The sequence below is a fragment of the Neophocaena asiaeorientalis genome, unplaced genomic scaffold, assembly GCF_003031525.2.
Source record: "Neophocaena asiaeorientalis asiaeorientalis breed wild unplaced genomic scaffold, Neophocaena_asiaeorientalis_V1.1 scaffold149, whole genome shotgun sequence".
Lineage (NCBI taxonomy): Eukaryota > Metazoa > Chordata > Mammalia > Artiodactyla > Phocoenidae > Neophocaena > Neophocaena asiaeorientalis.
The window spans coordinates 5,595,507-5,609,108 of NW_020174442.1; the positions used below are offsets into that span (position 1 = coordinate 5,595,507).

The 13,602-nt window shown below is 40.3% G+C and overlaps 1 protein-coding gene across 1 annotated transcript in view; it reads right to left on the reverse strand.

Moving 5' to 3' along the window:
* Positions 1-12,803, reverse strand: part of PRDM6 (PR/SET domain 6) — a 138,165-nt gene extending 125,362 nt beyond the window's left edge. Inside the window, exon 1 of the mRNA XM_024757169.1 lies at positions 12,609-12,803. Coding sequence (XP_024612937.1) covers positions 12,609-12,803 — 195 coding nt within the window. The remainder of the gene's footprint in view (positions 1-12,608) is intronic.
* Between the last annotated feature and the right edge of the window lie 799 nt (positions 12,804-13,602).

Genomic DNA, 13,602 nt, shown 5'->3' on the forward strand with positions numbered 1-13,602 from the left:
TGGCTACACAGTGTTGAGGGCCACATGGAGGACCTCGAGTGACCCAGTGCAAGTGACTGCATCTGTACCACTGAAATGAGATCAAAACTGAGTGGAGAGTTTGTCCACTTAGGTTAAGTGATCAGCTACGTTCCAAAGGCTTAGCAATATCATTCCATACAGATTTTGTAAAATGTGGCAGAAAGGTTAGTGGTAGCAATGACAGAAGACATCATCATTTGGTGTTTGAATCCTCATAAAGTCTCACAGGATCAAGGAGAGAAGCTAGACAGATGAAAGACCAAAAGTGAACCCCACCACTTCAATGTCACCATCTTGCTTACCATGAGGAAAATGAAAGGAAGGAAGTTAGATAACTTATTTGATTTTCTATGGACTGAAATACTTCATCTTCACCTCTCTGTCTGGATTGAAATGCACTATACATTATATAATGTTCAGGATATCCCTTTATCACCAAAATTAATGGTGGGCAAAAGGAGAGAGATTTAAGAAAAAAAAAATTGTTAGTATTCTCTAGACAACTAGCTAAGTTAGAAGACAGTTTTCTAGGAACAATTAGCCACCAAAACTAGGATTTGAAATGGTTTGAAGTGTGCCTGCCTGAAAAGCCCAAAGTTGTGAGTATTGAAAGCTTCGATTGAGGCAAGCTGGTTTTAATGATCCATATTTTGTCCTAGAATTGGTTCACAAATTACCCATAATTTCTCTTCATGGAGCACATGTGTACTCTTCATGGAGCGTGAACTTCATTAGACTATTTTCTTTCTATAAAAACCAGGGCGATTTTACAAGACAGCAGGGCAGTGTGCCTGTCCTGCATGGAATCTGAGCAGTAATCTCATCTGGTGTGTGTCAAGGCAGCTCCTCTACACATTTATGAGGTGCTGTACATCTGAATATGTACCTGGATTCTAGAAGATTCAGATTATGATTAACTGGCAGCTCACATGCTCTTTGTTATAAGGTCCACAGAGCAGCAATAGCTATTAGATGGAGGGATGAATCACAGGCTAATATATTAGCAGAGGTACCAGCAGAGGCTACAAGACAGTAACAGGAACGAATGTGTAATTCCATGTGGCAGCCAGAGAGAAGAGGGAAACGCTCTAAAGTAGATTAGTAAATCCAATTAGCAGAGGTGGTAAAATTTGTCTCTCTGTCACATTTAGACATCCTTCCTTCAACAAACATGTGGTTGAATACCATCTCTGCACCAGGCACGCTGTAAAATCCAGGGGATGCCAAGATGAATAGGGGCAAGATGTACACAGTCCTAGTGACAATGTGTACGTTGCCCAAAGGTATTGAGGCAAGTCAGGAAAACTAAGTGATGTATAAGGCATTTGGCCCATGACCTAGTGATAGCTAGATGTGACAAGAATATACCACATTTAAGAAAATGTAAAAAAATTTTTAAATGAAGGAATATGTTTAAGACAAGACTCCACAGTTCAGGATCTGACACAAACAAGTTGAGGGCAAAATATAGGAAGAATAATTTTTCAAATTCCTTAACTCTAAAAATCAAATCGCTCAAGTAATATCCATTCAACTCAACCAATTGGTTTAAAGATTGATTTTTAAAAAAATAAGGTGGAGAAAAATTCTTCATTCTAAACACCTCCTCTGATAGCGGTGATGGCAAGAAGTGTCTCTGGATAGTTCTAAGGCTCCCAAATTTCCATCAGAACTTCCCACCCTTTAACCCCTATTCATTGAAAAGGAAATGGACTTTTCTCCAATCTCATAAAAAGAGCTGTGCAAACATAGCTTCAAGACAAGGCCCCTAGCCCTGCCCCCCACCCCATCTTTTACCACCAGACTGTGGCACTCAAGACTCTTCCCATATGGATATTCCAGTGATGTTTAACTCTTGATCATGCCTTGGCAAGAGCACAGAAGTGGTGATTCTGTGAGAAGTCAAAGGGGGAGTTGTGCTGGGTTGAATAGTGTCCCACGAAATTCATGTCCACTTGAAAGCTCACAATGTGATCTTATTTGTAAAGAAGGTCTTTGCAGATGTAAGTATTTAAGTTAAGATGAGGTCATATTGGATTAGAGTGGGTCCTAAATCCAATGACTGGTTTCCCTATAAGAAGGCCATGTGGAGACAATGATACACAGAAAGACGGCCATGGGAAGATGGAACAAGAGACTGGAGTTATGCTGCCAGAAGTCAAGAAACACCAGGAGCCACCAGAAGCTGGAAGAAGCAGGAAGCATTCTCCCCTAGAGCCTTTGAAGGGAGCATGACCCTGCTGAAACCTTGATTTCAGATTTCTGGGCCCTGAACCATGAAAGAATACATTTCTATTGTTTTAAGCCATCCAGTTTGTGGTACTTTGTCAGAGCAACCTGAGGAAACTAATACAGGGGTCATGAAAAGGACCATGGTTAAAAGCAATAGGTATCAGTTGAAAGAATGAATGAGAGGGCATGGAGAAAAGGGAACCTTCCTACACTGTTGGGGGGAATGTAAATTGGTGCAGCCACTATGGAAAACAGTATGGAGGTACCTTATAAAACTAAAAATAGAGCTACCATACAATCCTGCAATCCCATTCCTGGGCATATATCCAGAGAAAACTCTAATTCAAAAAGATACATGCACCCCACAGAAAGAGAAAAACAAATACCATATGCTAACACATATATATGGAATCTTAAAAAAAAAAATGGTTCTGAAGAACCTAGAGCCAGGACAGGAATAAAGACGCAGATGTAGAGAATGGACTTGGCGACATGGGGAGGGGGAAGGGTAAGCTGGGACAATGTGAGAGAGTGGCATGGACATATATACACTACCAAATGTAAAACAGATAGCTAGTGGGAAGCAGCCACATAGCACAGGGAGATCAGCTCAGTGTTTTATGACCACCTAGAGGGGTGGGATAGGGAGGGTGGGAGGGAGAAGCAAGAGGGAAGGGATATAGGGATGTATGTATACATATAGCTGATTCACTTTGTTATACAGCAGAACTAACACACCATTGTAAAGCAATTATACTCCAATAAAGATGTTAAAAAAAAAAGATACATGCACCCCAATATCCTTTGCAGCACTATTTACAATAGCCAAGACATGGAAGCAACTTAAATATCCATTGACAGATGAATGGATAAAGAAGATGTGGTACATATATAAAATGCAATATTACTCAGCCATGAAAAAGAATGAAATAATGCCATTTGCGGCAACATGGATGGACCTAGAGATTATCACACTAAGTGAATAAGTCAGACAGATGAAAACAAATACCATTTGATATCATTTATATGTGGAATCTAAAAAAAAAGATACAAATGAACTTAGTTATAAAACAGAAATAGACTCACAGACATTGAAAACAAACTTATGGTGACCGAAGTGACCAAAGGGGAAAGTGGGGGGAGGGATAAATTAGGAATTTGGCATTAACAAGATTAACAAGATACACACTACTATATATAAAATAGATAAATATAAAATAGATAAATAACAAGGTCCTACTATATAGCACAGGGAACTCTATTCAATATGTTGTAGTGACCTATAATGGAAAAGAGACTGAAAAAGAATATATATGTATATATATAGTGAATCGCTTTGCTGTACACCTGAAACATTGTAAATAAACTGTACTTCAATAAAAAAATGTTTTAAAAAGAATGAATGAATGACAGTGGGATGACTGTGTCCCATCTCCCCTGCTGCAGGGAAGCCCCTGAAGTACACCCAGGCACTTAAGATGAAGGACCATTCCAAGTGGCTCCCGCCCGCACCAGAGGTTGTGAGTTAGGGGATGGGAAGGAGTTCCCTGGGCCCTCCATGCCTGTTTTGGGGGTGGAACAAGTTCTCTGGGGCCTCAGAAAAGAGGTCCAAGTCTAAAGTCTTTGAACCCACTCACAAAAACCACAGTGTGAAGCACACAGACCCGGGTTTGAATTCCTACACAACGGGTGAAATTACTGTGGCGCTTTGGGCAAGTGCCTACAGTCTTTGAGCACTAGTTTCTCTTGTCTGAAAAACAGGCCTAAGAAAACACTGAACTCTTACTATCCAAATATTTCCCATAAAACTTGCAAAATTCACTCTCCAAGTTGCAAAACTGCTTTAAGTAGAATGACTATATATCTCACTTCGCCCCAGATAGTTCCAGTTTCAGCTATTAACCCAACATAGTAATTAACAGTTCTTTTACTCACAAAAACTTGACCCTGAATTATATGATCACCCAAGTTTTGAGGAATTCTCATGGAGAAAAAGTAAAGTTGCACACCTGAGCCACAGTCACATCTCAGCCATTCGCCTAGAGGGTTGCTTTTTGTGATATTTGCATTCATTTTGTATCTTTAACATATATGTGTATTGCTTATTTTCATTACCGTCCATTTCAGTGTAGAATGAAAATATAGTCGGTATGGAATACCGGACAGTATTGTGTACCAAACACAAAACACCCACTGATGTGTTTAAGAATTAGACGATTGGTGTTCTTTAGGCTTTATATGAGGCAGAAATCCTTGATGGATTGTTACCTAGATGTTTAAGATGTTCTGTGATATCTGGAGCAAACTAACTGCATTTTTGGGTAAGCCTGGAATTCATTATTTTTTTAGATTTAAGAAAATAAAACATAGTCTCACTCATTCCAAAATTCCTCTATCTGGCACATTTTCAGGAGCAAATTAAATTGATAATGAGGCATACTTACCTCATTGGGTTGTGAGAACGAACCTTACATTGAGAGTTGGAATTTCAGCTACCAAGCTCAGGGCAAGAATAATCACTTCCTTTATTTATATTTTAAGTGCTCACTTAGGCTGGGTGACAGAAATTTAATGTCACTTGGAGGGAGCTTCCAGCCTTCCCTAGGACAACGACAGGAAGTTCTGGGGTGCTCCTGTCACGCCAGGGCACTGGGTTGGGAGCCCACTGGGCCCTTGGTGCCCAGTCCACACAGTCAGCTGGGACTTCTCTTGCGCCTGCGTGTGGCTCCTTAACCTCTACTTCCGGTGTCCTGCTGTTGCTGGGCCCACTTGGGGTACAGCAGATGCAGGGCATGGCCTTCCGTCATCCCTGCCTCCATCCCCGCTGTTAGTTCCCAAGTGCTGCTGCGACAAGTGACCGCAAACTCTGGCTTAAAACAATGAGAAAGTATTACCTTACAGTTCTGGAGGTCAGAAGTCCAAAATGGGTCTGATGAGAAAAAGCAAGGTGTCAGCAGGGTTGGTTCTTCCTAGAAGCTCTAGGGGAGAATCCGTTTTCTCGCTTTCGCCAACCTCTGAAGGCCATGGGCACTCCTCGACTTGCAGCCTGTACCTCCATCTTCCAAGCCGGCAGTGCAAGATCGTCACAACATCTTCACTGATTCTGCTCACCTGCCTCCCTCTCGTCAGGATCTCGGGATTACATTGCACCCGCCAGGATAATTTTCCCCATCTCAAGACCCTTAACTTAATCTTACCTGCAATGTCCCTTTTTGCTATGTAAGATAACATATTCACAGGTACTGGGATTAGAATGTGGACATTTGTGGGGGGGAGCGTTATTCAGCCTAGCACATCCAACACGATTGTTCCCTCCTTGGGGCCTCCCAGGCTCTCCTGGAAAGCAGGGGATGGGCCCCTCTGCTCTGGGACCCATACTCCTCTCTGTGTTCGTGCCCATGTACCCACCTTAGCTCTCCTCATCCCCATGCCAGCCCAGGAGGATCTTTCTTCAAGTTTGGGGGTAAAAGGAAAGCCCCTCCCTCACCCAACCATTTTGTTCAAACCCAGAATCTCCTCTGCTCCCCTAACTATTTGGACTTTCAGAGCACATACAAAAAGTAACTTACAGTGTGCTTCTGCTTTTTGGCCAGTCACCTCCTTCTCCTGAGATTAGGGAGCAGAGTCAACCATTTGATTAAAAGGGGGGAGGTAAAAGGGGGAAATATGAGAAAAGTCTATAAATTAATATCTCAAAGTATTATCCAGTCACATTTGCAGAAGAACAGAGGCTCTTGTGAGGGGTAAACACTGAGGAGTGTCAGGGTGGGGCCTCAGAGAAAACCTGCCAGAAGTCTGGCTCCCAAGCCTCTCCCTCCCTCTGGTGTCTTCTCACCCTTATTTCTACGGCAGCCACCACCTCACTTGGCTCTTTGAGCTGCTTCCCCTTCAAAACATTGGCCCAAATCTGCCCAGAGCCTCTGCCCATGTTCTCCTTAGCATACCTGAGACAGGCTGGCACTTCTACAAAGAGCTGCACTCAGTACCAAGACAGACAAAAAGGCACACAAAATACAAACAGCATAAAAAGTCTCATGACTCCCTCGGGCAACTGTCTGACCGTGAAAACACCCTTGTAGCAGCCAAGAGGTCCAGCCACATATGAAGAATGTCTGGCTTTCTCCCTTCAACCCCACTGCCACGCCATCCTGACCTTTCACTCCAGAGCAGGCACCCCATTAGCCCCTGACACAGGGCAGCAAACCAGGCAACTTCTCCTTTTCCTGATCCAAGTTAAATAGAAGCCCATGTTCCCAAATCTGCCATCCACCCTGGTTCACCCTCTGAAGGGCACCCCAGTCTGAGGATAGCACGATGGTGACTGACAAACGGATGGTCTCAGTCTTCATGTTAGGTTATCAACTCCATCAGCTGTGGAGACCTTTACATCTTATTCATAGGTAGGAATGACCCCGATCACATACACACACACGAAAATATCTCAAGAACACGTTAACTATTTTTTCCCTGCATAAAGACACACTAATGGAGCAGGAAGGTAAAATTTCCAAGGGAGCAAAAGTGGAGTTTTGGGGGGAAAAGAATAATTTATTATTATTTTTAACTACAGAAGCAACCCAAATTAAAAGTGGGCAAAGGACTCAACAAATTTCTCCAAAGAAGATATGTAAAGGACCAATAAGCATATGAAAAGATGTTCAACATTATTAGTCATTAGGGAAATGCAAGTCAAAACTACAATGAGGGGCTTCCCTGGTGGCACAGTGGTTGGGAGTCTGCCTGCTGATGCAGGGGACACGGGTTCGTGCCCCGGTCCGGGAGGATCCCACATGCCGCGGAGTGGCTGAGCCCGTGAGCCATGGCCGCTGGGCCTGCGTATCTGGAGCCTGTGCTCCGCAACGGGAGAGGCCACAGCGGTGAGAGGCCCGCGAGGCCACAGCGGTGAGAGGCCCGCGTACCGCAAAAAAAAAAAAAAAAAAACAAAAAAAAAAAAAAAAAAAAAAAACTGCAATGAGATACCATGTCACACTCACTAGGATGGCTATTATTAAATAAAAAACAAAACCAGAAAATAAAAAATGCCAGTGAGGATGTGGATAAATTAGAACCTTCATACATTTCTGGTGGGAATATAAAATGGTACAGCTGCTGTGGAACACAGTTTAGCAGTTCCTCGAAAAGTTGAATATAGAATTATCATACTCCTAGGTATGTACACAAGAGAATTCAAACATATGCTCACACAAAAACCTGAACATGAATGTTCATAGCAGCATTATTCATAATGGCCCCAAAATGGAAACAATCCAAATATTCATTAACAATAATTAGCATTATTTGAACAGATGTCCAGATGTTCTCAGCACCACTGTTAACAAAAACCAAAAAGTGGAAACAATTCAAACACCCATCCATGAGTAAAGAAATTGTAGTGCATGCAAAACATGGACTATTACTCAACCATAAAAAGGAATGAAGTACAATGCGGATGAACCTCAAAAACATTATACTAAGTGAAAGAAGCCAGACACAAAAGGTCACATATTATATGATTTCATTTATATGAAATATCCAGTTCAGGTAAATCTATAGAGACAGAAACTGTATTAGTTAGTGGTTGCCAGGAGCTGGTGGTTGCCAGCTTAGTGGGTACAGAGTTTCCTTTTGGGGTGATGAAAATGTTTTGAAACTAGAAAGAGGTAATAATTGCACAGTATTGTGAATGGACTAAATGTTATTTAATCACCTACATTAAAATAGTTAATTTCATGTTACGTGAATTTCACCTCATTTTTTTATGAAGGGAAAAAGAAATACAGAACCAGGAGGAAGAGGACCAGAGATTGAGTCCTGATTTCAGTACTTATTAGCCATTTCACTATGGGCAAGTAACTTAAAATCCCTCTTGCCTCAGTTTCCTGAGGCTTATTTATCTGTAAAATAAGGCTGATAACGTTTGTACCATCTATTTCACAGGGTTATTGTAGAAACAAAATCAGGTATTGTTTATTACATATTTATATCATGTAACAGTGATAAAATGCTAGCTATAATTGTTATTGAGGTAACAGTCCTTAAAACGTACACTCAGTAAGAAAACTGAAAGCTTCCTTTCATACTTTTGTAAGATCCACGTTGCCATAAATGTACTCACAAAGTTCTATTTTTAATTATTTCATATTTTGCAAGCAAAGAATTAAAATAGATAATTCTTATCCCAATAAGTAGGCAACATCTTAAAATTTTATTTAGGGTATCAAGTCTCATTAGATAATTGACCCACAGGGAGGAAGATAAAATACATCTCACAAATTCTTTATGGACAGGAGACAGAGATGTGAGTATTTTAAATGCCCAACAGGCACAAATGATACATGGTTACTTGTGGTATATCTATCTTCTGTGGAGCAGATTTTCACAGTATATTCAACAGAGTAATGATAAAAATATGGGATGGAGGAGTAAAAACATCTTTAGTTTAAGGAAACGTGAACAGGATTTATGGTTGCAATGGCTTAACGTTTAATTTCCCTCTTAGTAAAAAATACCCTCCCAAATTTCAATCTGGCTTCAGTCTAGTTCAGATAAGGAAAATGGGAAATTTGACTTAACAATACAAAATAACATAAAATCATCCGCATGCTAAAGGAGTCAGGAAATACTACCCAGAGATCAAAGGATCTTCCTCTCTTTTTCTTTCTTTCTCTCATACCATAAGCAGTCCCATAGGAATTTGGAAAGAATGTGGTAATAAACAAAGGAAGTATGATGAAATCATTAGGATTTTTATAACATATTTATGAGGCTAGTAAATAGTTTCTTTCTCTGATTTTATATCTCTACACTATCTTCTCAAAGTATACTAGCTGATAATTTCTTGAAACATTTTAAAGGATAAAATACAAGAGAGTTGAGGGTTTATAGGATTTCACAAATAATCTGGACTATATAAATATAACTCTAGGGCTTCCCTGGTGGCGCAGTGGTTGAGAGTCCGCCTGCCAATGCAGGGGACACGGGTTCGTGCCCCGGTCCGGGAAGATCCCACATGCCGCGGAGCGGCTGGGCCCGTGAGCCATGGCCGCTGAGCCTGCACGTCCGGAGCCTGTGCTCCGCAACGGGAGAGGCCACAACAGTGAGAGGCCCGCGTACCGCAAAAAAAAAAAAAAAAAAATATATATATCTATATCTATTTTGCTTTAGAATGCCATAGTCATTTCATGCCAATGTGAGATTCTGGACATCTAGTAATAAAAGCCTGTGGTAAAATTATTCATTATCCACTATTTAGTAATTTGCAATAAAATCCTCTCACATGAACTAGACATATGTAGTTGTTATGAGTTTCAAGAAAAATTACAACAGCTCAGTCTAGCCAGCACGTGTGTTCTTATTGTGGTGAAACTGGTTTAGTTTTGTTGCTAAACACACTTGGAGTGCCCAGCAGCAAACACTTCAGCTCCCCAAATTCTGTAAGCTCATCATAAATTCTTGAGTTGAGGGCTAGATTCAAAACACATGCTTCTGAGTAACCAAGTAACCAACACATGCTTCTGAGTAACTTCCATTGTAGTTGCAAGTAACCAAGGACACCTCATAAACTCCATATTTTGAGGTTTTATACTCAGTTACATACCTGAATAGTTCATTTTCTCATTTCTAATTAATCTGAGACATGTATGTATCAAGAGAGATCGCTGACTAGCATGAGTCAGCAAGTTGATTTCCAAAAAGCTTAACATTTTCATTACTATTATAATAAGTAAATATAACAAGCCTTAGCCTTCTTGAACTATCACAAATAGTTTGCAGCCCCTTATTACTACTTCCAAGGAGTTCTACACTACACATCAGTAGCTTGATCTGTGCACAGAAGAGATTTAACATTCTTGTATACTTATGCCGTACTAGATTTTACATATATATACATTTTTATATACATATACATATATATATAATTTCATTTAACTCTCACCAAAATCTTGTGAAGAAGGTGTTGTTATCGCCTCCTTTACAGAGATTAAGACATAGAAGCTCAGACAGTTTAACTGTCTGAGGTCTCACAGTTAATAGGCCAAATTGGGGTTCCAACCCAGGTCTTTTCACTCCAAGGGCAAAGCTTACAAACCCAAGTTAATGTGTTAACTAAGGAACCTAGCATCCTGACATCAAACAAACCTCCTAGGTGGTAAAAATAGAAAAAGCAGAACCAAGCCTGCTCCTCTACCAAGTATTTCCAAGCGCCTGCCATGGGCCTTGTGAGGGTGAAGGAGACAGATGTGGTGCCTCCCTCCACAGAGCTTTACCCTCCAGACGTAAGCTGAGATACTGAGCCAGTATGACTCAAATACTCAAAAGAACTATGGAAGTGGCAGTGATAACATGCCACAGCAGTAAGCTCTTCTGGCTCCCAAGCAGCCTCTCAGGATGATAGGGAGGAGGTGAAAATAAGTCTTACAACTGTGTCAAACATAGTAAGTTTAACATGAGACCTTCAATTGATTTAACAAGCATTGATAGAGCACCGACTAAGCGCAAGGCCCTCCCTTCCACAAGGTATTCCAATATTTCATGCTTCTGCTGTTTCAGGCACACCGGCATCTCCCGAGAGAAAGCTGTACTTCCGTTGAAAGATCTCAGATATTTATTAAAGATCTCATTGATTATTCTAAAAGTGGCATGGAGATAAGAGCCTCTTCCATGGGGGGAGCCTGGCTGGACTTGAGGACACAAGGGTGGGGTGTTCCAGACCAGATTACATGCAGGCAATGACCACAGAATTGAAGCATTCAGGCCCTGTCTCCCTCCAATGCATCTAACTGTGGAAACTCAATCAGGTCCAGAAATGAATCAATTTCCTTTGCCTGTGTCCTTAAATTTGATGAATAGAGCCTTTGCTTAGAGCTACTGAAGCTGCTATTCATCTCAGTTAGTTGCTAAATAAAACGTTGTTCTTGGATGTAATTCTGGCAAATATGACTTTGGAGATTTTTCGTTTAACTATGTAAGTCCAAATTATTCCCCAAGTGATTCTACATTTGAGCTATTTTTGTTACACATGCTCCATATTTTTTTCCATGTCAGAGACCAGGAATCTAGGAAGACCAGGTTTCTTGTTGACAGTGAAGAGGATAAACTCAAGTCTAACTGCACATTTTTGTGACAGCTAAATCCTTTTTGTAATGTTTATTAAGAATTATTTTTCTATTCGACAAAATTTGATAATCTGGAAAAAGTTTTAGACCTTTAGACATACAAAATTTTAAGTAATGAAGAAAGACAAAGTTTAAATAAACAAATAAGCTTGTGTCTGATAAAAGAATCAGCGGTTTTGACTTGAAGTAGAGGGTGTAGTTGAACATTTTTCATACAATAGTTCAGAACCCCACGGTCTTCTATGGATAAGGACTTGCCCATGGTCATGAAACTAGTAGGGGTAGAATGTAATTGGACTGTGAGTCCTTCTTTCCTTTCCTTTCTAAATAAATTTTTAATTTTTTCTAAGTGAAGCAGGCTCATAGCTTAGAGAGTCAAAAAGTAACAACTAAAAGCCTTCTCACCAAAAAACACCAGCCCCTGACCCGCCTCTCACCACAGCCCTAGTCTCCGTATTCAGGGAGCTCCTCTCTGATCTGTTGCTTCCAGTGTTTATACATCATCATTTTCTAAATCATAGACTTTTATCCCTAATTTTTCAATATGAAAGAAATGTCAAATAAATATATACATCTAAAACTATACATACACTTTAGATAAATTATTTAAAAAGTTGGAAGCATCATTACACGTCGCTCCTAAATACTATGTAGTAATACTAAATATAAAATTATGCTATCTTTGCTTCCCTTGTTTTAGACATTATCACCTGACTTTCTCTTATGGTTGTGGAGGGTTTAGTTTTCTTACACCACCATCCAACTGTTTCACAGCTCACATCCACTCTGTGTCATTATGGTACAATTTTTGTTTAAATATATTCAACGTTGTATAATCTTTGTTTCTCCTGAAATTAATAACTGCCTTTATTTTTCATTTGCTTACTTTCTTCGCTTAGTTTCTTATTCATTCCTTTGACATCTTCCAAAAGCCTTTTAAAACATTTTACTGACATATTTATAGCTATAATATATCTATCTATCTATAGATTTGGTTTTGGTTTTTGTCTTTAGACCTCCCTCCTGGAGCTCTCCATTCTCCCTTGGCTGTCATCCTTGACCTGCCTTTGCCGATCTCCAAGTCTAGATTCCGGGTCTCCTGGTCTCATGCTTGATGTACTCCCTTGTCTCGATGCGACAGAGCCTCTAACAGGCTCATGAGGAAAAAAGGAAAGCATAAAGGACCACTTCTATTTCTTGAGTCACGCTGCTCCAGTCAGGACTGTTTTCACTACTCACCTGGTGTGCAGATGTCCTCCTGTTTCCATTTATCCTGAGGACTCCTGTCACCAGCTCCTGTGATCCAGCTCCTAGCACTGTGTACCATGTCTTCCTCTTTCTTGGCTTATTTACTCCCTTGCTTTGGTGGAACACAGTCTCCAGGAGCTTCCTGAGAAACAGTGCATGGGAGGTAAAATTCTTTCGAACTTTCATGTCTGAAAATGTCTTTATTCTACGCTTGGTTGATATTTTGGCTGACAATGCATTCCAGGCTGGAAGTAATTTTCCTGCAGAGTTTGGAGTCATTCCTCCATTGTCTTTTAGCTTCCAGTGATGCAGGTGAGAAGTCTGAAATAATTCTGATCCCTGATCCTTTGCATACGACCTGTTTTTCCTTTGTTGAAACTTGTAGAATCTTACTCCTATTTTGAAATTTTTGCATGACGTCCTTTGATGTGGATCACTGTGATTTGTGATGCTGGACATCTAGTGGGCCCATTCAGTCAAGATTCATGTTCTTCAATTCTGGGAAATTTTTTTGAACTTCTTTTTGATGCTTTCTTCCCCTTCTTTGTCTTTTTTTCTTTATTTTCCAGAAAATTTATTCAACTTTCTCTTCAACATTTCTAATTACATCCCTAATACCATTTCTGCTATTATGCTTTTAATTGCTAAAAACTGGTTTTTGTTCTTTGAAAGTGCTTGGGTTTTCAGGGGTTTTTGTTTGTTGTTTTTGCCTAATAGCATTTGTTTCCTAAATGCAGTATCTTCTCAAATCTCTGAGGATATTAATGATCTTTTTAGTGTTCTGGTTTTTTTTGTTGTTTTCTTTTCTCTGCATTGCTTCCAATTTCTCCAAATTGCCTTTTTCCCTGTTGGTTCATTTTAGCTTCTACCTTCAAGGTTCATGACATCCCGCAGATATCTGGCAAGCCTTGACTGTCTACTTATGTTTAATATGGGGAACCAGAAAGCTGACTGGAAGTTTTGAGATGTTTGGTTTGGGCTTACC